Consider the following 25,763-nt stretch of genomic DNA (forward strand, 5'->3'; position numbering starts at 1 on the left):
AAGGGTGAGGAACGTGCCCTGGGCTTGCAAAGATTCTGATCCATCCCCAGCAACCATGTGTCCCAAAGGCTACACAGCACCCTCATGGCCTGGCCATGTAACCTCCTCCCCCCCGCCCTCCAAGGACCAAGCACCATCCTCCACATCCTACCGGCTGGGCCATGCCATGCCCCAGCGCCCCCACGGGCTGGACCATGCAGCACCCGGGGAACCCCCCCATTTAATTGTGCCTCCCTCGCTCTCAGGCGCCTGCCCTGGGTCACTGCTCGGCAGCAGGGGCGGGGACACAGCTCCCGCTGGCCTGGCAGGGACCGCAGGCCTGGGCACCCCCAGCAGCTGCTCAGCTGGCTGCAGCCGCGGCGCATCGGGCGTTCCCGGACACGATCGGGGGGAGGATTCCTGCGCGCGCTCGGCTCAAGGGGGCGTGCCCCGAGCGAAGGGGGCGGGGCTTGGGCTCTCCCCACCGCCCTCCCCCTCTCCTACCTCCCTTGTGGCGCGCGCGCGCGCCTCCCTGCGCGTTCCAGCGCCCGGCCGCCTCCCTCCCGCTGCCCGACGTGCGCGCAGGCTGCAGCAGCTGGAGGCAGGGGTGGGGGGAGCGCCCGGGCTCCGTGCTGCTGCTGCTGCTGCTGCTGCTGCTGCTGCAACAGGTCCGGGAGGAGCGGAGCGGAGCAGCGCAGCATCATCATCCCCGTTCTCCCCTCCCCCTGCGAGGCAGGGAGCGCTCAGAAGAAGACCCTGCCCCAGCCCTTCCCCCGGGGAGCTCGCAGCGATTTGGCCGAGGTGAGAGACCTGGGGTCCGTGGGAGGGATGTTGGAGAGGGAGTGAGGGGGTGTTTGCAGCAGCGCCCGGGGAGAGAAGGAAGCGGGCAGTTACCAGGGGAGGTTGTTGGAAAACTTTTCTCCCTTGTTTCCTGCCTTGGGTTTTCCAGCCTTCGGGGATAGGCGCTCACACTTTCCCATGGCCGGGGGGGGGCTTTGTATTGCTTTATAAACAAATGCAGCAAGAGCGTGAGTGTGAAAGCAAGCAGCTGCCAGTCGCTGTATTTAATGACCTTGTGACTTAAAAAAAAAAATTGTCCGGAGTATGGGGGAGGGACTGAACTCCTGATGGGGATGTGAGAAGGGTCTGTTGACATTGACTGCAAAACTTCATTGTCTTAATTAGCTTTGCACAGGATTTACCACTTCCACTTGTGTGAAATCTTGTATTCCTTCTTAAAGACGGCTTAACAGCCACCAAGTATTGGGTCTTGCATTTCAACTCTACAGGATTATAAAAATCTGTATAATTTCAGCTCTTGCCTTGTGGGTAGTGAGTCATTTTCCAGCAATTGTGTCTCTCTCTCTTTTTCTTCAAGCTGTGATTTTTTTTCTCTTTTGTGTTTCCACATAAAACGCAGCATTGAGCTAAGTATCTAATTTATTCCCCTTATACTGGATGGAGTAGACTACTGTTTTGCTCAAAGTCATCTGTATTTAGTATGGTTGTTAAGACACGTACAAAGGACTTGTTCATATGAAAATGATATGCTATAAATATCCACTCTAATCATTTTAATGATATAATTATTACTGGTGTTTATTATTTTATTTGTTGAACTGACAGTTTATATTGTTGGTTTGTAATGGAAACATTTGAGGAAACATTATAATAAAAATATTAACTATAGGTAAACAAAACGTCAACAGTGAGCAATTCTGAAACCTGAGGATATGTTTGTCCACCAGAGGTCACCCTTTTAACCCAAGGGGCAAGCTTCCAGCTCTTCTCAGGCATGTTCTTTTCCCCAGGTTCGCAAACTGCTCCACTCTGAGTACCTGTGTATGTAAGCAGTCCCACTAAGATACTCATCCATTTAAATATCTGCAGGTTTGGGGCCTAAAGCCAGGTTTACACTACCATTTATGTCAGCAAAATTTGTCACTTGGGTGTGAAAAAAACACCCCTGAGCGATATAAGTTTCGTCCGCGTAAGTGTTCGCGTGCACAGCAGTATGGCAATGGGAGAGCGTCTCCTGCTGACATAGTTACCGCTGCTCATTGAGGTAATTTTATTATGTCAATGGGAGACCTTTCTCCCCTCAGTGTGGAGTTGCTACACGAGTCATCTTACAGCTGCATTTGTTGCTGTAAGCTCGCTAGTGTAGACATGGCCTCAGTAGTTAACCCCTAAAGCATCCATCTACTTTTAACATAATGCAATGGCTCACATTTTAAATGATTAAAAAAAAAATTAAACCAGAAAGAGGAATATGCATGTGAACTGCTCTAATCCTGTGGCCCTTCAAAGCCCTCACTTTATTTAAATAGCATTACCAATAAAGGATCAAATTCTGTTATTGAATAACAATAGGTTAAGCTGAAGAAGAGCTCCAGTCTTAAATTTCAAAACGTAATAGAAGCTTCTATAACAAGCAAGCTCTATATATCCTTTAGGGCTAACTCAGGCTAAATGCTGGGGATCTTTTGCTTATGCCTAGTAATCCTTGTTCCTTGTAGTCAAAGCAGCATAAAGGTACAGTTCCTCCTTGTTATTCTCTCTCTCTCCCCGCCACCCCCCTTCCGCTGTGAGCTAAAAACTCAGCTTATGGGAGGAATTAATTTGCAAGACTCTTCTTCATGGGGGTAGGAAGAGTAAACAACAGTCTTTAGTCCTCTTTTTAGTGTTCCACTCTCATCTGTCTGGTGTTGATGGGCCTTTCCTTGTTGGCCAGGATGTGACACCTTCTTTTGGAGATCAGCACCTGATGCTAGTTAATGTCTCTCTCCTGTCCTGTGATTTACATGGCGTGTCTTACAATGCAAACACTCAAATTTTACCTTCTACTATGGGATACAGATGTTATAAGTGAGATTAATGCATGCAGCAACTTACAGGCATTCCATAAAGTCAATATATAATTCTAATACCTATTTTAACAATAACACACGGGTGAGCCAGACTGATTTCAGCTATGCATTTGTCAGTATTCAGTTGAAGCATGGGGACCTCTGGCATCACACCCCCAATGCAAAAATGGTGTAAAAAGGGATGTCACTGGTGCTCCTGAATATGCCTCAGGGTCTCCCTACTCCTGACAAGGCATCTACCACTGCATTTTATATTTTTTTTACCTTGATATGGACTGTTTCCATGTCCTACTCCTGCAGACCTAGGCTCTAGTGTAATAGTTTTGAATTGGTCCCTCTGGCTTCGCACAGCTATGTTAGCGGGGAGTGGGCCGATAGCATTTAAATTTTCTGTTATACAGATGAGGTTTAAGTTGCGTAATAGTCCAAACAATGGCATAACATTCCTTCTCTGTGTCAGCATAGTTCTGTTCAGTGGAGGTCACTTTTTCACTTAAAAGGCAATAGAGTGCTGCTTGTCCCACACCCTCATCTGTGTTAGCACTGCACCTAACCCAGTGTTAGAAGCATCAGTGCACAGCACACAGGATTTGCAGAAATCAGAGCTGACTAAAACTAACTCTTTAGACAGGCTTCAAGGACAGAAAGAGGCTTTTTCTCTTGGGCACCAGTCCATATTCACCTGGTCTGGCTTCCCCTTTTTCATAAGGTCTGTTTATAGAGGCCACAATGTCACTGAACTCCTTTACAATCCCCTGGTGTTAATTGGCAAGACTGATAAAGGATTGGACCCGCTTCTCGGTTTGTGGGACAGGCCAATTCTGAATGGCTTCTACTTTTAAAGGGTCAGGGAGAACAAACCTACTGCCCACCCTGTGTCCTAGCTAAGATACTTCTGTGGCCCCCATCTTGCATTTTAACACCTTGATTGTGAGGCTGGCTTCTCTAGGCCCCTGCAATACGATTCCCACAAGGTTCAGGTAATCTAGGTTTTTCGGAGTCACTAAAAACAGCAAAGTTGTCTACATAGGCCTTGATAGAGGTGTGTAAACCCTGCAGCACCTCATTGAAAATGTGGGGGCTACCTTTCAGAGGCTTAATTAATCCAAAAGGCATAATCTTAAATTCAGGCCACATTCCACTATGAAAGCTGACTTTTCCTGGACATCAGCATCTAAGGGAATTTGCCAGTATCCATGAGTCAAATCCAGAGTATTTATGAATTTTGCACTGCCCAGTAGATCCAGAAGGTCCTCTATCTGGGGTGTAGGGTAAGGATTAGGTTGGGTGATGTCATTTACCCTTCTAAAATCCATGCAAAATCTCAGGGGTTTATTCCTTTTAAGTACCATCACAGTAGGAGATGCCCATGGGCTTTTTGATTTAGAGATTGCTCCCATGTGCGTGCTCTCCACTTTCTCCTGAATTTATCTTTAAAAAATAATATATATGGAGAACTACCTATCTCATTAGAACTGGAAGGGACCCTGAAAGGTCATCAAGTCCAGCCCCCTGCCTTTATTAGCAGGACCAAGTACTGATTTTGCCCCAGATCCCTAAGTGGCCCCCTCAAGGATTGAACTCACAACCCTGGGCTTAGCAGGCCAATGCTCAAACCACTGAGCTATCCCTCTCCACAGCATGGTATGGTTTGCTAGGAACAGGGCAGGACGTTGTAGTTTCAATGGAATGCATTCTTTTGTTAGTTAAACCTGACTGGTTGGAAAATACCTGCTTGTGGTATTTCAAGAAGGCCAACATATCCTACTTTTGGGTTGGGTTCAAACCCTCCCAAATTTCAGTGCTCTCCAGTGGAGTCTCTTCCTCACTCTCCAGGACCAAATACATTAAAGGGGCAGTAAATGTTCTCTCATCAGCACAATAAATCATATTCACCGCCGTCTCTTTTTTGTGGTAAGTTTTCAATCTATTGACAGGTACTGTTTGCACAACTCCCTGCTGTGGGGTTTCGTTACATTGTAGGTGACCTCCTTCACTCTATTACCTCAAAAGGTCCCTCCCAACAGTCTTGAACTTTGTTTTTCCTCACTAGATTCAAACCTAATACCAAGTCACTTACATCAAAAGACCTTTCTCCAACATGCCTGTCATACCAGCCTTTCAAGGTTCTGATGCATTGTGTCCATCATAGCCTTTAAATTCTCTTTAAAACAAGTGCCATACTCCCCTACAGGCTCTTCCATATTGCTCTTCTAAGGGCCTTGTATTAAATCTAAGGGTCCCTGCACCTCTTTCCCGTAAAGGAGATCAAAGGAAGTAAACCCTGTAGACTCTTGGGGGACAGTCCTGTATGTGAATAACAAGGAAGCAATATAGTCCAGTCATTCTCTCATTGGGTAACATATGTCCTCAGCACAGACTTCAATGTCCCATTGAATCATTCTATTAGACCGTTAGCGTCTGGATTATAGGGTGCAGCCTTTAGCTGCCTCACTCCATGCAACTCCCATAAGTTTTTGAAAACTACAGTAGAGAAATGAAATGTCCTTTAAAAAAAAAAGTGGCACTAACATAACATTTACAAATCATCATTTTGCTTCTGTGGTATACTCCTTTCCCCCACCCTGTAGCTGTCCTATATAGACTACGCTCTTTGGGGCAGGGACCGTCTACTACTGTGTGTTTATATGGTGCCTCCCACAATGAGATAAGATGTAGCATAGTGTAGAATTCATTGATGGGGAAGAGGAAGGCGGGGCTAACAGTAGCTAGGAACACAAAGTTACGCTGAAACCTCTGAATTGTGCATTTATTTGCTAAAAGTATTTTTAAGTTAAAGTGAACAAGGGATAGCATAACATCTGTTTCAACAATGTCACATAAAAACTGCCCTTAATGCAGCTATTTCAGGTGTCTGGGTTGTCTGTGTTTTTTAAACAGCTTATATGTATCTTACATATTCTAAAAGTTGTGGTTTGTAGAAAAGCTCCCGATTGTGTTAGGGCTTCCTGTTGTCCTTAAATACTTTATATTGGACATATTATGAGATCAGCCACAGGAACCTGGTAAACTAGTGTTGAGGAGTTCCCTGCCAGTGTGCCAGGATCCGTGACCCAAACTTCCTTCCATAGAAGTCTGCCACTGGAGATTTATTTACAGCAGGGGTCGGCAACCTTTCAGAAGTGGTGTGCCGAATCTTCATTTATTCACTCTAATTTAAGGTTTCGCATGCCAGTAATACATTTTAATGTTTTTAGAAGGTCTTTCTATAAGTCTATAATATATAACGAAACTATTGTCTGTAAAGCAAATAAGGTTTTTAAAATGTTTTAAGAAACTTCATTTAAAATTAAATTAAACTGGAGAGCCCCCTGGACCGGTGGCCAGGATCCGGGCAGTGTGAGTGCCACTGAAAATGAGCTCGCGTGCCGCCTTCGGCATGTGTGCCATAGGTTGCCTACCCCTAATTTACAGCTTCTTTTTGAGATGACACAGTACTGTAGTATCTCTATGTACATCCACACTTTTAAAAGGTTGATAACATTCACTTAAAAATTAGGTTTGATGGGTTAATGATATCCTATGAAAACCTGTTTAGATATTTGTCTTCCACTACTGTAGTATCTGAGTGCCCGACAGCTCCAGGAAATAACCGAAGTGATCATTCATAAGAAGTGTGTGTATGTATACAACTGCTTAAAAAACTATGTTAAAAGTTTGCATTGCTGTTCAAAATAGTATAAAAAAGAAATACTTCTTACACTAAGATAGAGTTATCCAAACAGAAATGTTAAAAGGGTGTGTCTATGTATATAGGAAATGAATTTCCCAATCTGCCTCATTGCAGGAGAGTTTTCAGTCCTGACTAAATTTCTCAGCCGCTCTGCAGGGTTAAATGACATGACAGCTAAAATAGCAGCATCTGCTTGGAGTTTGTCTACATTTATACTCCTCACGGGTGGAGTAGAACTGGTGGTATCAGTGATGGGAAATTTGTTGGCAAAAATTCTTAGTGAGTGCCACTTTGCACTTGTGTTCAACACTAACCTACCTATCTCCCAACGTCAGAGTTTGAACTTAGCTCTTTCTAAGAGTGTTAGAAACTTGTATTATAAAAGTTATAAACTGTTTTAACTACTTTCAAACTCTCACTCTCCTTTCTAGGTGTTTGAAAGTTGTAGAGTCTTTAGGTGCTAAGTGTAGAGTTACAAAGCAAACCGTCAACAAATAAGTCTCTTCCAAATAGCAGTTTATCATCTTTCCCCTCCCACTCCACAGTAAAAGTCTCCCTAGCAATTAGAACATGTCGCCCATGCTGTTTTGCCTCATTCCATGGGATTTATAAAAGATCAGTGTTGGAGCCCTGCATCACAAGTGCTAGGTATTGCATGGCTATTAGTGACAGTATTACTGAGTAGCAACTTAGTGGCTTGTAAGAAGAATAAACATGCATAAATATTTACATTTTGATGGTTCCCAATTATGTTTGTTTTTGTTCTTCAAAAAAGTTTGACAAGTTGAGGAACATTTATTCACAAACCATTGGATTTTATTTTGAAGCTATGTTTATAAAAAGCATTGCAGTAAGCCATTTGAAAGAGAGTTCACTTCCTGACTCTGGCTCTAGAGGAAACCTCTGGCGTCTTAGAATTTCTAAAACATAGTGGGAGGGGGAAGAAACATACATCATTCAAAACTGGTGAAGGAGGAAACTGTCAAAGATCTGTAAGGGAAAAAATTACTTGTATGTTGAGTGCTCACTTTGAGAACAAAACCAGGGATTTTAGCTAGACTTCTTTACTGTATTAATTGACATTGGAAGGGAAAGCTTCTGTTTAGAAACAAATATCTTGCAAATGCAAACTGTGGGGGGAGAGAGAGGCGGAAAACAGGTGACAATTGCAGCTAGTGGTGGCTTACTGAAATATGATATATGTTAATAACTCTCTTAAATGAATGCATTGCTGGATTAACACACCTGGTTGTGAGATCAAGTCAGTGGCAAAACTCCTATTGACTTCAACGGAATCAGAATTTTATCCCAGAGATTAATGTTCCCTATATCCATACAGCAGATATAACATAGGTACTGTCAGTGCATGCTTCTCTCCCCATGCTGCCCAGTTAATCTGTGATGAATTGGTGTTCCTCTATAGTACTGTACCACTTGTGGCCCAATCCCTCTCCTGAGGGGCAAACTCCTTTGGCTGCACATGATCAAAATGTTAGGACCATTTGAGTAGTAGTTTGGAGAGCTGCTCCCTTTACCCACTTAGAACCCTTCCTGGATTGTTTACCTACATTAGCTTATTTTAAACCCAACTTGAGACTGTCAGGCTGAGCTGCCTTTTCTACAACTGTGTCATCTCAGTTTCTTAAAACAAAATTACTGATCATAGAATGTCACAAGTATGTCTTAAACTCTGACTGGGAGCATGTACCACAAGGCATTCCATCCATTCTTAATTCTTACATAGTATTTGAGCACTATTAATTCCTCTGCTATAATCAAATAAAATCTATTATATACTTTACAGCCTCTAGTATCCAAGTGTCATGGGTAATGTTAATATGTTAATATAGTAAAGATTTGATACTTGAATGTTCAACAAAATTAACAGATGTTGGGATCATAGTCCTGTTTCTGATAGTGGGGAGCTTTGGATAACTGAGCTGTGGATAGCCAAGGATGCAAAGCCAATTGGTACAGTTGCTTTGCACCTCCTGAATGGAGCTCAGTTCCTTCCACACCTAACGACGACAACATGAGGAGATGGAGCTCAGCACTTCTTTGGAGGAGGTCAGCACTTGGTAGGATGGGGTTCTGACGCTAGACAGTGACTAGTGATGGGAAAGCCCAGAGAAGTGTGGGAAGTGTTAGATCTCTTTAAATTCTCAAATATAAATGGAACAAAACCTTCAAGAGAGGCTGCTGCTCTCATACATTGTTGTGCTCAAAGTGGAATCTCTTCTGTTTGCATCCTACTGTCTGTATCAGTGGTCCCCAATCCTTTTTGTCTGGTGGGCGCCAGACAACGAGCCGCCGAGGACCGTGGCCGGCGGACAAGCATCCGCCAAAATGCCGCCGAGAAGTGGCAACGTCAAGAGGCGTTGCCGTCAAAAATCAGCAGTTTTTCGGCAGCGATACCTCTTGATGCTGCTGCTTTTCGGTGGCTTTTCGGTGGCGACGCCTCTTGATGTTGCTGCTTTTCGGCGGCATTTCGGTGGATGCTTGTCCGCCTGCCAATACACAGGCGCAGATAGATGCCTTGGCAGGCACCATGGTGCCCCTGGGCATCGCGTTGGAGACCACTGGTCTATATGTAACAATATTTTGATAGTGTAGTCTCCATGCATATCTATTCCTGAGTCTTTTGAACAAGTTTTGTTTTGGTGGCCGTGATCTGACAGAGATGCTGTCAGAAGTTAAACTGAGCCCACCAAACTTGCTTGATATAGTGCACCAAAGACTGAACAACTTTCTAATGGTAGCTCTCTGGCCTGGAATTAAACTGATGACCTAGAGGTCAGCCCCTTTATCCAGTTACCAACTCGTCCACTCCTTTTAATTTCAGTTGGCTGAGCTGAGCTCCCACTGGTTCACATAATGCTACTGCAGCCTGTCCTCGAGCCGTAAATCTGTTTTATGCTCTCAGTAGGGTGGGATGCTGCAAATAAATGGTCTGATCGGATAGTTAACCATTTCTGTGCATGTTTTCCTGCCAGCATTTATTTCCAATTTTCCTTTTTCTTTCCCTTCTCCTGGTACCCCTCGGTTGTTGTGGGTTTTGTACGTAATTAATCCAGAGCCGATTTTCTGTCTTGAATTTCACATTGGTCTTATTCAAAAGCAGTTTCTTGTGGAGCACTTCTCAGCTCTTAATGAAAGCAATTTGTTAAAAAGCTACCTGAAACTTCTTCTAAACCAATTATTGTTGTTCAGGTTTTGTGCAACCTATTCAAGTGGAGCCAGGTCTACGCTACACACACATCAGTATAACTAAGTTGTTAAGGGTGTGAAATGACATAGTTATACCAACCTAACCCTTGGTATAGACAGTGCTATGTTGCGAGAGAGCTTCACCCGTTGACATAGCTATCGCTTCTTGCAGAGGTGGATTTACTACCCTGACGGGAGAGGTCTCCCATCAGCATGGGAGCTTCTTCACTTAAACGCTGCAGCAGCGGTGCAGCTGCCCCAATGCAGCATTTTAAGTGTAGACCCTCCCTGAGAAACTAGACATTGGGCAACTGGAGTAGATCTGAAGGAGGAATCAAGGTGATTATTGTGGTAATTGCCACAAGCTTTGTAATAAAATATGCTCCAAGCATTTGCATGGAGTTGAGCACAGGGAAGGCTTTGTAGATCACAGATCCAACTTTTTTTTTTTTAATTGACCTCATTTTTCTAATGAACAAGGGGGAGAGGAATACCTTGTAACTGAAACCCAATTGGCTGTGAATAGCACTCTTTTGTTACAGCCACCCATTTCAATGCATGTCATAGTAACTGTGATGGGACATAATATCTGTGTTCTTTTTTCTTTCTGTCTTCTCTGTTCCTCCTCACTGCTCTTTCTTTCCTTTCCGTTGTGCCTTTTATTTTATTCCATTTTGCCATATATTTTTTTGTTTCCTCCATTCACCAGAAGGTTAAGTGATACTCTGAGCGGAGTGTCCATTGGTATCCTTTTGTTCCTTCTCCCCATGTGGCTGTGGTGTGCATGCTTTTGAGGTTGAACTTGAGTGTCCTGGGAACAGAGAAGTTCGGGCTGGTAAACTACTGCTTGAGCCTGTAATCCAGGGAAGTTAGGTACCACAGCTGGGAGGAGAGAGGAGACAGTGGTAGCTTTCAAAGAGCTTCCCTTTGCTTTATCTGCATTTATAGGGCATATTTGTAGTGAATGTAGAGGGGGTATCTAGTGTCATGCAGCTTCTCTCCCTCCCCTATATCTGTCTCCCTGGACCAGTCTGATGCTTCCATGGGTGGCACCCCCAGTTGGAAAATACAACTGTTATATGCTTCAAACAAGTGCTCATATAACTCCAACATAGAAGACGTCTCTGGGCCTTGAAACGCTAAAGAGCCCAGCATGAGTAGTGACATCAGATGATGGCTAACTAGGTGCTAGTTCTAGGGATTTCTGTTTGGCAAATATCTTCTCACAGTGCCACACAACACAAGCAATTACTGAATGTTTTGTGTTGCTCCTAGACATTTAGGACCTAATTCTGTAAATGCTCTCTCAGGAGTATAGTGCTTACTGCTGTGAGAAGTCCCTTTGAAGCCAACAGTTCAAATCAATGTTGTTCAGACCAATGGGACAACTTACAGGACTAAGCACGGTTCATTACCGGATTCTTAGATTGTAAACTTCTTGAGGCAGAGAACTCTTCTTTCTCTGTGTCAGAATTTTACTAATGCATAGCAATAGTCCTAATGCAGTGTAGCCAACTCTGCTGATTTTGTTGTGAGTCTCATAATAACTATTGTTTTCCTTAAAGCCCCAGCTCATGGAGTCAAGTGGGTATAAAATGATTTCAGCCTTCATTCTTAAAGAAAAAGTAAATTTCTAGCCTGCGCAGCTGGGGAGAAAGCTTCAAAATGTGACCCTGGTGTACCCTAAAGGCTCAAAAAGCAGACAGTAAATAAAAAGAACACCTAATCTAATATTTTTGCATAATCTCATGGTTTTAAAGCCAATATCATGATTTTTGGTGAGCCTGACTCATGATTTTTGAACATTTTGGGGGGTTGGCAATACTGCTAACCATTTGTTGCCTCAGGCAAACTACCTATTCTGTAGAGCAGTGGTCCCCAATGTGGTGCCCGTGGGCGCTAGGGCGCCCGCTGGGGCATTTATGTGCACCCGCCTAGTGCCCAACAGGGGAGAGAAGCAACGGCCCCGCACCTGCCGGGGACAGAGAACTCCGGGGCTGCAGGAGCCAGTGTTCTCGGTCCCTGGCAGGCGCGGGGCTGCGGCTTCTCTCCAGCTTCTCCGGGGCTGCAGGCGCCAGTGTTCTGTCCTCCCGGCTTCTCTCCGGCTTCTCTCTGCACTGCCCAGAACTGGCACCAAAAACCAAACCCAAACAAATAATGCTCTGACTCTGCAGAACGGATGGAATGCTGCCCCAGGCATGTGCTTGCTCCACTAGTGCCTGGAGCCGGCCCTGTATGTGAGTAATTGTTGGTGCCCGCCACACTCTTCTGAAAACATGAATGTGCTACTGGTCACAAAAAGGTTGGGGACCACTGCTATAGAGTATTAGCCTTGCTAATACATGGTCATTCAGGATGACGGCTCAGACTGCCCTGCAGGTTTGAGGGGGAGAGCTGATCTTGGGGAGAGCTGCTGAAAAATGTTGGGCAATTTTTTGGTTTTGCTTTTTGTCTTCACTCATAGATCATAATCAGACAGCATTATTTTTGTAGGGGTACCTGCATTTTGCTCAGTTACGATATGGCGTTAGAAAACAAGCTATCAAAGGAGCTATCTGATGGATCAGACACCTCAGACAACCAAAGCTGAAAGGCAGATATACACACACAAATGTAAATGTCTATTCCTTCTCTGCATAATTTCTGCTTCAAATTAACAAGACATTTCAGCCATGGTACTAGAAAGAGAGCACTTCTCTGGAGATTAGACACACCCAGCCTCCTGTCCAGCCCTATACGACCATCTACGGGGAGCAACGGTTTGGGAGAAAAGTGATCCCATTGGTCCGTATTATTATCTCAGCAAAGCTTAGGTGGCACCTATGATCAGGCTGAATATTATGTGCTATGTCTTACAAAAGGGAAAGTACCTGGATATTTTTTACTTGTGTATTAATGTCCCCTTTTCTCTTCCAGATGAGCTGATTTACACTGAAGTGTCGTGATGGCATCCACAGACACACCAAGCAGCACCAATGGGTAGGAATTAACCCCGTGAACACTGGGCACGCTCTTCTCTTTTACTTTTTAAACTAATTTTCAGATAGGTTCAGATTTAACCTCTCTTCATTCATTTTGAGACTGGTTGTGAGGGGAAAACCGATTTAAAACAAAACAATCTACTGTTCTTTGTAAAAGCCAAAGATTACTGTACCTTTCTTCCATATAAGTGCAATGTAAAATAAAGAATTAGACACCCACTCTAAGTGAGGGGAAAGACTTATCCAGCAGCACCAAAGCAATGGCTGCTAGTTCCACAGGTTTGGTAAGTGGGGTGGGGCCCTATCTTAAAACATATACAGTGGTTTGATCCCTTCCCCAGGGTTAACGAGAGAACTTGATGCATCCTGTTCCACACCATTATCTGCATGAGGTTGATTGTGCCATTAAAATGCATTGCTTCTACACCTTGTCACACAAGCATATGGGAGGAGAGCTAAAGGGCTGTTCTGACCTGTGGACTGAATCTTGCAGGTGCTGAGCTTATGCCTTGGAGGTGCAGGAGGCAAGGGAGGTGTGTTTAGGATCCCTTTAGCAAATGAAATGTATCTATCTAAGAGCAGGGGTGGCCAACCTGTGGCTCTGGAGCCACATGCGGCTCTTCAGAAGTTAATATGCGGCTCCTTGTATAGGCACCGACTCTGGGGCTGGAGCTACAGGCGCCAACTTTCCAGTGTGCTGGGGGGGAGCTCACTGCTCAACCCCTGGCTCTGCCACAGGCCCTGCCACGACTCCACCCCTTCCCACCCCCTCCCCTGGGCCTGCTGTGCCCTCGCTCCTTCCCCCCCAACCCCCGGCCAGCCTCCTGCATGCCATGAAACAGCTGATCGGGGAGGTGCTGATCAGCAGGGCTGCTAGTGGGTGGGAGGCGCTTGGAGCGGGGGGAGGGGTAGGGGGAGGAAAGCTGATGCGGGGAGCTGCTGACGTATTACTGTGGCTCTTTGGCAATGTACATTGGTAAATTCTGGCTCTTTCTCAGGTTCAGGTTAGATGGCCCCCATCACAGTAGTATCTGATCACCTTTCATACATTTATCCTCCCAACACCTCTGTGAGGTAGAGAAGTGCTGATATCCCCATTTTACAGATGGAAAGCTCAGGCACGTAGCGACTGTTACCTGCCCAAAGTGTCACAGGAAGGCAGTGGTGGAGCAGGAAATTGAATCCAGGCCAGCTCACTAACCACTAATCAATCCCTCCTCTAATCTCTTATCTAAAATTAATCTATCTTTAATTTTTTTCATTAAAATGGGATAGATATGTGAGAAATGTCCTCTTTGTGTTCAGACACGGATATCAGAATACAATGTATAACAGCATGGATGAATAAAAAAATCATGGAGATTTATTCGATCACTGTCCAGCATACATCTCTGCCTCATCCTGGGATCAGATATCACAGCAAAATGAATCTGACAGCTGTTGTGAGTCTGCAGGGTACATTGCGTTCTGCACATGGTTGTTATCTTGATTCAATTGGAATATAAATCAGGACATTTAACACTCTTCACAGTGTGGTTTCTTACAGCTCTGGTGCCAAAGCCAACAAGGTATCTAAACCTCTCCAAGTTAATTTTAACCATTTATGAAAGTGCATATGTTGCTTGTGGAACATCTTTAAAATATTAGGACCCTATGAATGACAGTGAGGTAATGCCAAGCAATGTGATAGGAATTCCTGGTGATGGCTACAGAGAGCCAGTGGGGTGCAGCCTGCAAGATAGTCTTGTTCATGAACGAGACGGTTCGTTTTTTAAAGCTATTTCTTTTAATTGAAATATTGAAACAGTGATTGGCTATTCCCTCCCACCCCCTCTTTCTCAGGAATATCTTATTTTTAACATCTGCAGAACACTTTTAAACAACTGTCTGCATTCATAAACTCTGCGGTTGTTACAGTCAAAATAGTACTTAGCTTAGAGAATCATCCTGAAAGGGGTGAAAATATATATCCTTATTTTCCACTACCAGGTCTGGAGTCTTGCTCCAGCTGTGCGGGGCAGGCAAGGACCCCTGATTAACATTTATACAGTGCTATTCGTGCACTAGCCAACAGACATGCACTATGGCAGAGATGTTGTCATAGGCCCCAGTTCAGCCAAGTAGTGGAACTTCAAGTATGTGCTTAAAACTAAACCCATTCCAAAGTGTGTTGCTGAATCAGGGCCATAAATATCTTCTCCACCTCACCCCTTCCCAACTTCCTGCCCACCATTGGCCAGCAGTATTGCCATCACAATCCACAGCCTTTCTTGTACTGTGTTGTTGTAGCCATGTTGGTCCCAGGATATTAGAGAGAGACAAGGTGGGTGAGGTAATATCTTTTATTGGACCAACTTCTGTTGGTGGAAGAGAGAGAAGTTTTAGAGCTTTCACAGAGCTGCTCTTCAGGTTTGGGAAATCAGTGTGTCACAGCTAAGTAAAAGTTGGAACAGATTGTTTAGCATAAGTAGTTAACACATATTTCAAGGGACCATTCCAGGTGAAGTTACTTGTTAACCACTCCAGTCATAGGGAAGAAACGGGGTTGGGGAGAGGCTGGTGAGGGGGTTGTTTTGAGGTTATAGATCGTTTAAATCTAGTATCTCTATTCAGTCCATGATGCTTAGTGTCTAGCAAAGTTATGAATTTAAACTCCTAGGCTCATCTTTTAAAAGTATTTTGCAGGTTTCCTTTGAGAATAAGGCTGGCTAGGTGAGATATAGAGTGATGGCTTTGTGAAAAGTGTTCACGCACAGGTGATAGGGTGTTTCTGTCTTTTATCATTTTCCTGAGTTGAGTTCATTGGAGAGTATAGTGATTGTCTGGTTTCACCCACATAGTTGTTGTCGAGGCATTTGGTGCACTAGATGAGCTACGCCACATGTTGGGACAGGGATGCATAGGACCCTTGGATCTTGAACGTACTGATCATTGTAGCAATGGAGATATGTCTGCAGGTTTTGCATCTGTTGTTCTGGCAGGGAGCTTGCTTCTGATGAATGAGCTTGGAGAGATTTGTGGGGAGGGGGGTGTTTGAAGGAAGAGAGGTTCAGGAAAGTTCAGACGTGGGTCCCAATTGAGTATGGGTGGTGGTTGTTTGATACTCTGTATGGGTTCCAGTGTGGGATCGTAGGTGACAATTAAGGGTGTGCAGTTGGAGGGGGTTTTATTTCTGTATTGAAGCAGGTTCTCTCATAATGCAATCCACTAGAGAAGTAGTGTCATTGTTTTTTCAAGGCGGTTTTGAGTGTGTTAAGGTGTATCTCCTCTGAATACATTCTGTGGTATCATAGTACCTGGCTGTGTATTTGGGGTGTATCTTGGTGTATTTGGGGTGGTTACTGGATCTATGAAGGTTGGTGTGGTGTTCCGTAGAACACCAGTTGAAGTTGTGTTGGAAATCTGAGGGAGTTTGTCGTCTGTGCAGAGGAGGAAAATATCATGGATGTATCTCAGGTATATCATTGGTTTTGTGGTGCATTTGCCCAGAAATTCTTCACTGTGGCCCATGAAGAGGCTGGCATAATTTGGAAGCCATCCTAGTACCCAGGGCTGCTCTCATGGTTTGGACAAAGTCTTTGTTGTTGAATGTAACATTTGTTATGTGTGAGGATGAAATGGATGAGTTTGGTGATGTGTTTGAGGTGGATATCAGAGGGCGGTCCATTGTCTTGTAAATATTTGAGGCAGGCAGCTATGCTGTCATTGTGAGGGATGTTGATGTATAGCAGGGGTGGCCAAACTTACTGAACCGCCGAGCCGCGTACGATAATCTTCAGAAGTTCGAGAGCCGGGAGCACCTGATGGGACTCGGAACTTCAGCCCCGTAGCAAGGGGGCGCCTCAAAGCTTCAGACCTACAGGACCCCCAAGCCTTGTCATGCATGCTTCACAGGGCTGAAGCCCCACCATCCAGCCACCGGGCAGAAGCCCCGAGCTTCACCTCAACCCAGTCTGGTAGGTGGAGAATAGGCGAAGGGGCATGGGGAGCTGTAAAAGAGTCACATGTGGCTCACGAGCCGTGGCTTGGCCACTCCTGCCATATAGGGAAGTGACAGCCATGGTGGCAAGGATGGTGTTTTGAGGGAGGTTTTTAATGTTTGAGAGTTTGTGGAGGAATGAATGAACTTCCATAGGAAAATGATAAAAGACAAAAACACCCCATCACCTCTGGGTGAACACTTTTCACAAAATGATCACTCTGTATCTGGCCTATCCCTCCTCATCTTCAAGGAAACTCGCACAATACTTTTGAAAGACAAGCCTGGGAGCTTAAATTCATAATTTTGCTAGATGCTAATAATAATGGACTGAATAGAGACTCTGGATTTATGGTTTATTACAATCTATAACCCACTAACAACTCCTTCCCCCCCCCCCCCAGCTGTCCCCATCTTACTTCCCCCCATATGACTGGAGGGTGTTAACAGGCCACTTCACATTGAATGGTCGCTTAAAATACATATTATCTACTTATGCTAAACAATCTGTTTCACCTGGTATTTTTCACTGTGATACTACAGACCTACATCCCTCTGTAGTTTCCCAGACTGGAATAACTCTGTGAAAGCTGAAAAACTTTTCTCTCTCACCAACAGAAGTTGATCCAATAGAAGAGATTACCTCACTCACCTTGTGTCTCTAATCCACAGCCTTATTTACCTAGTTAAACTGGCTTTTCATGTCTGCTTGCACTCTTGGGTTTCAGTGCATTGCTGGCTTTGCAATTCTACCTTGAGGAAGCAGGATTGTGGGATTTACAGACTTAGGGCATGTCTTCACTAGCAGCGTTAAAGTGCTGCTGCGGCAGCGCTTTGACATGGTTGTGTAGTCACGGCATGAGACAGCGCGCTATAAAAAAAATCCACCTCTACAAGGGGAATAGCTACCATTGCTGGTGCATTGTTTACACAGGCACTTTACAGCGCTGAAACTTGCAGTGCTCTGGGGGGTGTTTTTTCACACCCCTGAGTGAGAAAGTTGCAGGGCTGTAAAGTGCTAGTGTAGACAAGCCCTTATTTTCTGTATCTGGGAGGCTATCTAGTAGACTTCCTACCCCCCATCCCCACACTTATAGTAGCAAGGTAAGGGTGTGTGCCTCCTGCTAGCTGTAAAACCTGTGGTGTGGGGAATATGAACTTGCCTAACAATTTAGTAGTGTGTAATTCAGTCTCTTTGTTGTTTGGAAGGAGAAGCACTGAGAGGACTTGGAAGGATCCCAGTATTGTGATTAAAGGGATGAATGTCCTGTAAAGAGACTATGTAAAATGATAAAATGGGCCTTCCCATGTAGGGATCACTGCTTAAGTCCTGAATTTCATGCCCCCTGACTGGGGGCACAGGAGCAGAAAGCCACAGACAGTACTTGGGATTGTAATTGTGTGGGGTTTGTGCTTCAGCATCAGAAAAATATTAATCCAGTTAAGAAAGAATCGGCCTCTGAGTGAAAGCAGGAGGCAGTGTGATTGGCTGCTTGGCAATGCCACTGGGGGAAATACGGGGCAAGACCCCATTTTGCTGAGAAATTATTGGTGGTTTTGAGGAGTGCAGCTTGGCATAATATTGGATGCATATGGAAGGCTAACTCATTCCTTTGAAAAGGTCATTCCGTGACCTGGTGCCGAGAACCCCTTGGCAAATGAAAAAGGCAACTGCATGTCTGCTTCAGCTACTTGGAAACACAAACATAATGTGTCTGACCCTTTTCACCTCAGAGTGAAAAGGAATCTCCAGTGGTGGTAAACGGTGGCAATTCTTGTAAACAGAGCTGGGAAAAGACCTGTTAATTAAGACAGCACTGACTCTTGAGAAGTGAGAGTGAGGGGGTGTGTATATGCTTTTTATTTTTTTAACCCATTACATTATTAATACTTCAGTATAATGAGATGTTTGGAAAAATTGGTAGGTGCATGTATTTGACCTACTTTTTCTGTGTATAAACAAATACTCTCTTAGTGTGAATGTGTTATGGAAAGGTTACCTATATACTACATCTAATCAGTATTTAATAAAATGGATTACACTCATTCCTCAAACTAGGGACATGGGTTGGATTCTCTTCCTCTCTTCTTTCCTTAAAATGAGTAGATGCTTTTAAATTTAAATAATCTGACCAGTGGTATAACAAGAACCCAAAGGACCCTGGTGCAAGAATAAATTAGGGCTCTTCCTGATTCTGAAACCCAGTCCCACACATCACCAATCCAGCCCCCCCATTTTCCTAGTTCTGCTCTAGCTTCCCAGCTCCACCCAATTCTGCCCCAAGTCCTCACCCCAGCTCTGATCTTGTTCCTCAGTACTCCCTCCCCACAATCCTCCCCACACTTCTGCCCCATGCAAAGCGGACAGTGCTTTTACCTTGCACTCAGTCTTGGGGGGAGGAGGGGAAGATATCTCCTGTCTCTGGGGCCCTCCATGCACCCCTGGGTGTTGCAGTATCCTCTATGCCCCGCCCATGTATCTATGACTAAGTGGGAATTTTTTGTAATATTTGTTGTGATGCCCATGTGTTTCTCAGTTTCCCCTATACTTTGCTTCGCTACCTGGTAGGGAGGAAAATGTCTCACCTAGCTGCCTGTGGGGATGGGATGGGTCATTAAAAAAGGACTGGTCAAGGTGGACCCATATCAGTAGAAAATCTGAGATGATGATGCAAGGACATTGACACCTAGCAACCAATGACCCAGAGAAGGGGAGGATTTCCCTGCCTCTCAGCAGGGAAGCTGAGCAGAGACCCCAGCTCGAGAACAAAGGGGACTGGGAGGCTAACAAATTTATTTCAGCATGAGCTGAATGGAACACACAGACAGGAGATATTTATACATACAGAGAACATGAAAAGGTGGAAGTATGCATACCAACAGGCAGAGTCCCAGGGGACTGGGAGGCTTAAGTTGGGGGAATAAATGTGGATTCTGGAAGAAGCAGAAGCTCTCACTCGGGACTTGACGAAGGAAGGGGTGAGAAATTCAGACCCTGAAAATGGAGTTCACTCCAGCTTGGCTGGTGAACTGCTCTGGTTTGACCAGAATGGAGGATGCTGACTGAAGGACTTCCAGTGCCATGTTCCAATTGAGTAATAAACACTCCTGTTTTGAAGACACCGCTTGAGCATCACTGCAAATGCTGGGTGCTGTGTATTAGTCCCTGAAGGGTGTAGAAGTCTCTGACCTGGAGTCAGTCTCAGTTGGATTTGCAGAGCAGCGCTCGCAGCATGAAGCAGGAGTGCTCAAGCCCCAGGGGTTCAGTCTGAGGAGGCGATGAGTCCACGTGGCCCACCCTGAAGGAAGAGTGTGACCCAGTCGAACCTGGCACATCACAGGGGTTCCTCCCAGAGAACTGCCCCAAAGCTGGGGATATAGCACCGATCCTGTGGATCCGTGACAGCATCCTTGCTGGCTGTTCATGCCCAGGGCCAAAAGGGTTCCCCATCCTAGCCACTCCCCTGCCCTGGGGGACTACCCATTCTCCCCTGGTAGCCCCTCTGTACTGCAGCGTGGATCACCTTTCACCAGGCTGGGGATGGTATGAACAGGGATACGCGTGTGCAGCTAGATCCAAGCACCCTTCATAATTTATCACCACCAGCACAGACAGCCCCCCAACCCCAGACACCTGCTTTCTGTCCACTGGAGGCAATCCATGTACATGATCCAGTTACATCTACAGATAGTGGGTATACAGAATCGCGTATGCCTGGGTCGTATCCAGTCTGCCAGTCGGATTGGTTGGGCCCGCATAACCTCATGGGCCCTGGTGGGAAAGCACCATTTATGCCACTGAATCTGACTTTGCACTAGATTGACATGTCAAGTTGTTGGATTCTGTCTGAGCAAGCAATTGGGTTTGTACAGCACCTAGCACAATGGGGACCTGATCCTGACTGAAGTCTTCGTTAATTTTTTTTTTTAATTTATATTGTATTTGGTTCTAGGTAGAGATGACCTTTATCAGTTTATTCTAGCATCTTGGTAACTAAGGACAACAAAGACGTCCAAGGATTTCCTTATCCAATTTAGAGAATTAGTGAGATTTTTTTTTCTTCTACTTGATGATCTTAAATGTTAAACAGATATCACTGTAAGATCCAAGAAGAAGCAGGAAGAGTCACTTAAAAATGATTGCCTCTTAAACTGCATAGGAGGTGAAAATGAGTAACTTAAAGAATGGCCTCCAGAAATTCTATGAACAACTTGAGTAAAACCTGCAGATGTTTTCAGGAAAATAAAAAGCAGAATTTTCTGGATAACTAGGCTGTAAATAAAGTACTGTCTGATACATGTCACAAGTCTGTATAAACCGAGCAAGGTCAGGATGGGTCAGTACTTGGATGGGGGATAGTGGTAGTGGTTAGTGATTCATTAGCTGGTCCTTTCCCTTTGAGTCAGCTCCAGAACTCCAGTGTGGTATTGGTGGTACTGTGCCTCTGGTCTGGAGGTGTCTCCTGACCACCTCTGTGCTTTATTTTACGCTGCCTCTTGTGCATGGAATGTCCAGCTAACACTGATGTGACGTGAGTTTCTTTTTAATGTCCACCTCTGCCATGATGTCTATAAAATGTTGGCCTATTAAAGAAGGTTAGGTTAAAGGGCAGAGTGGGATATGTGTATGCTTGATGAAAGCCCATGTTGTCGTATGGGTGTAATTCATAAAATGTTAAAAAAAAAAAAAAAAAAAAAGCTGGAAATGTCTGAGAATTTAAAAATTGGATGGTAACAGGCCAAGAATTACAGTGAAGATTGAACCTGATAATATTCTAAACAAAAAGAGCTGTCAGCCATGGTTGTAGCTGTTTCCCATAATGTCCCACTGACTCTCAACAGGCATTCTAGGGTTCAGAGTGACACCCAATGACAATCCTGAAATCTTATTGTATAGACATATATAATATATTATACACACGTGCACAGACATTACATAAAAAATCTATATTAAAAGAAGATTATTAAGATTGCAAAGTTAAAAGTTAGGAAATACCAGCATTAACGTTGCCTGTGAAACTTTACTGTGATCTCCTTGTGTATATATACATTGCAGGCGATTTAAATCTGATTTAAATCACCAGATGGAAAGCCTCGATTTAAATAATCCATTGTGATCTACTTTTCCATTTGTACTTCAGTTATTTTCTAAAGAAAGGTGTATTCTCATTGAGTAATATAACCATTATAACATGTTGATTTACAACTAAATAGAGCCTTTACACAATTTGGTAGATCCTTTTGCTATCTAGGAAGGTACACTATAAAGATATACATTTATTTAAGCAATTGTATAGGATAATAATTTCAGATTCTTATTAATTGTACACTTTTAGTATGTTAGGAAATGGTGAGTGATGTATTTCTTATTTACTAGCTAATTAACTTTTTGCTCATGATTTGAGTCAAGCTGCAGTAGGATAATAGAAGACTAGGGTTGGAAGAGACCTCAGGAGGTCATCTAGTCCAACCCCCTCAACCTCCGGCTCAAAGCAGGACCAACCCCAGCTAAATCATCCCAGCCAGGGCTTTGTCAAGCCGGGCCTTAAAAACCTCTAAGGATGGAGATTCCACCACCTCCCTAGGTAACCCATTCCAGTGCTTCACCACCCTCCTAGTGAAATAGTTTTTCCTAATATTCAACCTAGACCCCCGCCCCACCTTGCAACTTGAGACCATTGCTTCTTGTTCTGTCATCTGCCACCACTGAGAACAGCCTAGCTCCATCCTCTTTGGAACTCCCCTTCAGGTAGTTGAAGGCTGCAATCAAATTCCCCCTCACTCTTCTCTCCTGCAGACTAAATAAGCCCAGTTCCCTGAGCCTCTCATAAGTCATGTGCCCCAGCCCCCTAATCATTTTCGTTGCCTTCAGTTGGACTCTTTCCAGTTTGTCCACATCCTTTCTGTAGTGTGCGGCCCAAAACTGGACGCAGTACTCCAGATGTACTGACCAGTCATCAGTAGATGGGAATAATCACTTTCCTCGATCTGGTGGCAGTGCTCCTACTAAAGCAGCCCAATATGCCATTAGCCTTCTTGGCAACAAGGGCACACTGTTGACTCATATCCAGCTTCTGGTCCACTGTAACCCCCAGATCCTTTTCTGCAGAACTGCCACTTAGCCAGTCGGTCCCCAGCCTGTAGCCGTGCATGGAATTCTTCAGTCCTAAGTGCAGGACTCTGCACTTGTCCTTGTTGAACCTCTTCAGATTTCTTCTCCACTTTGTCCAGCACTCTGGACCCTATCCCTACCCTCCATCTTATCTACCTCTTATCCCCCCCCCCCCCCCCCCCCCCCCGCAGCTTAGTGTCATCTGCAGACTTGCTGAGGGTGCAATCCATCCAATCACCCAGATCATTAATGAAGATGTTCAACAAAACCAGCCCCAGGACTGACCCTATGGGCACTCCCCTTGATACCAGCTGCAAACTAGACATCGAGCCATTGATCACTACTCGTTGAGCCCGACAATCTAGCCACCTTTATAGTCCATTCATCCAATCCATACTACTTTAACTTGCTGGAAAGAATACTGTGGAAGACCGTACCAAAACCTTTGCTAAAGTCAAGGTATATCACGTCCACCGCTTTCCCCATATACACAGTCAGTTATCTCATCATAGAAGGCAATCAGGTTGGTTAGGCATGACTTGCCCTTGGTGAATCCATGTTGACTTTTCTTGATGACCTTCCTCTCCTCCAAGAGCTTCAAAATGTTTTCCTTATGATTTTTCCAGGGACTGAGCTGAGGCTGACTGGATTCACCTTCTTCCCTTTTTTAAAGATGGGCACTATATTTGCCTTTTTCCAGTCGTCCAGGACCTCCCCCGATTGTCATGAGTTTTCAAAGATAATGGCCAATGGCTCTGCAGTCACATTAGCCAACTCCCTCAGCACGCCTCAGATGCAGTGCATCCGGCCCCATGGATTTGTGCATGTCCAGCTTTTCTAAATAGTCCTTAACCTGTTCTTTCACCACTGAAGGCTGCCCACCTCCTCCCCATACTGTGCTGTCCAGTGCAGCAGGCTGGGAGCTGACCTTGTCTGTGAAGACTGAGGCAAAAAAAAGCATTGAGTACTTCGGTTTTTTCCACATGATCTTTCACTAGGCTGCCTCCCCCATTCAGTAAGAGTCCCACACTTTTCCTGACCACTTTTTTGTTGCTTACATACCTGTAGAAACCCTTCTTGTTACCCTTCACATTCCTTGCTAGTTGCAACTCCAATTGTGCTTTGGCCTTCCTGATGGTAACTGAAATTTAATTAAACACACAACAGCATATAAAAAATCATTTTGTATTAAATAAAAGAACCTGAAATGTTTTGCATACATAAACTTCTTATATAAAAACATGTCACATTTACAACTAAATTATAATTATATAATATAATTATATATTTTGGGCTTAAAATATTTTGTATTAAATTCAGATTTAAACAGGCTTATTTTAAAAAAAAAAGAAACATAATCTAAATAAAATTTTAAAAAGTATTTAAATAAAATTCCAATTTAAATAAAAAAAAATTTGTATCCACTCTGATGCACTACGATACAGTCTCTTAACTATGTGATCATATATCTTTTCCACAGAACACTGCCTCATTCAGTGCACAGTGTGGATGGCGTTCACTTAATGAGCAGCTGTTCAATATTTTGTGTTCTCCTCATTGTTCAGTGTGTGGCCCCATGCCTTATTTACTGCACATGATTCAAACCCTGCTCTAAAGACAGACTTATTAATTGTTTCATGGGCTTTTCTGTGCAGCTCATTGTTATACTATCTGAGTACTTCACAAACATTAATTCATTTTCATGATACCCCTGTGAGGTGAAGCAATGCTATTATCCTTATTTTACAGATAAAGAGCTGAGGCAGAGAGATAAAGGTCAAAAGTTTCCACTCATTTTGAATGCCAGTTTGAGACAACAAGGACCTGATTTTTCAGAGTATTTAGCATTGTATAGCACAGATCCTATTGACTTCTTTTCCATCTGTAAGTGCTCAGCACTCTTGCAAATCAGATCCTAGTGTATTAAATCAGGCACCCAGAAAGTGTGGAACACACAAATAGGGACCACCTGTAAAAAGTTTAGATTAAGGGACTTGCCTAGCATCACATAGGATTTCTGTAGCAGAGGCAGGGATAGAATCCAGTTTTCAAGGGCAGTGTTCAACATGACACTGTTTTCTTTTTCTGCCGTTCCCTGCCTTGTTCACCACACACCTTCCAGCTTATGCAAAAATTAGGCAGGTGTCTTACAAATAATAGCTTCCTTTCCTAAATGGTGTGATTCATCCCTATAACAGGTCCATCTTGTGCACTGAATGAGGTAGACATCCTGTGGAAAAATAGTGTGTAATCATATAATTAAAGGCTGTATCATAATGCAAACGCACGAAGAGGCTAAATTAAGGTTGCACGGCCAACCTTCATTGGGGCATTTCCTAACTTTTGAGTGCTTGACTTATGTGCTTTAATAGTGTTCTTTTAACATGTTTTTTTGTGTGTAATTTCCTAGGTTTTTAAAAGGAGAAAGCAAAAACAGAAATCAAATCATATGGTTTTATATTGACACCAACATGGGTCTTCAGCAGAGTTGGAATCTTTAGATCTACCACACGGACATCTGTCACTTAAGCTGTTGGAGTAACCAATAGCAATAGTAGGTTGTCATCCTTTGTGGCCCAGCACTAGAGGGGGATATGAGAGAGACTATTTGTCGGTGGGTTTCACACATACTTGCTGACAGAGAAATGACAAACTCAGAAATCATTAGTTTTATTCCAGACCCTGGAGGGGAATGTGCTCTGGTGAACACACAGTTGTGTCCATTCCTCCTCCCTCCTTAGCTTGACCTCTTCTGCTGCATCCCCCTAAACCTTTTCCTCCCTGCTCCCAGTCCCAGTTCTCCCTTCCCGCGCTTCTTGCCCCATCTGTTTCTCTGTCCCCTTCCTCCCACTTACATTCTCTGTCTCCAATGGCTCCCAGTCTCTCTCATTGGGCTCATCATCTAGTTCCTTTCCCCAGACCCCATAGCTCCTTGTCCCAG

The 25,763-nt window shown here is 44.2% G+C and overlaps 1 protein-coding gene across 6 annotated transcripts in view; it reads left to right on the forward strand.

Annotated features, from left to right (window-relative positions):
• Positions 1 to 641: 641 nt before the first annotated feature.
• The window catches only part of AFF1 (AF4/FMR2 family member 1), a 170,081-nt gene continuing 144,959 nt past the window's right edge, over positions 642 to 25,763 (forward strand). For all 6 annotated transcript variants that reach the window (XM_039540824.1, XM_039540825.1, XM_039540826.1 and 3 more), the window contains exons 1-2: positions 642 to 780; positions 12,667 to 12,729. In XM_039540824.1, coding sequence (XP_039396758.1) covers positions 12,695 to 12,729 — 35 coding nt within the window. In that variant the 5' untranslated portion in view covers positions 642 to 780; positions 12,667 to 12,694. The remainder of the gene's footprint in view (positions 781 to 12,666; positions 12,730 to 25,763) is intronic.

This window comes from Mauremys reevesii, linkage group 5 (assembly GCF_016161935.1).
Source record: "Mauremys reevesii isolate NIE-2019 linkage group 5, ASM1616193v1, whole genome shotgun sequence".
Classification (NCBI taxonomy): Eukaryota; Metazoa; Chordata; order Testudines; family Geoemydidae; genus Mauremys; species Mauremys reevesii.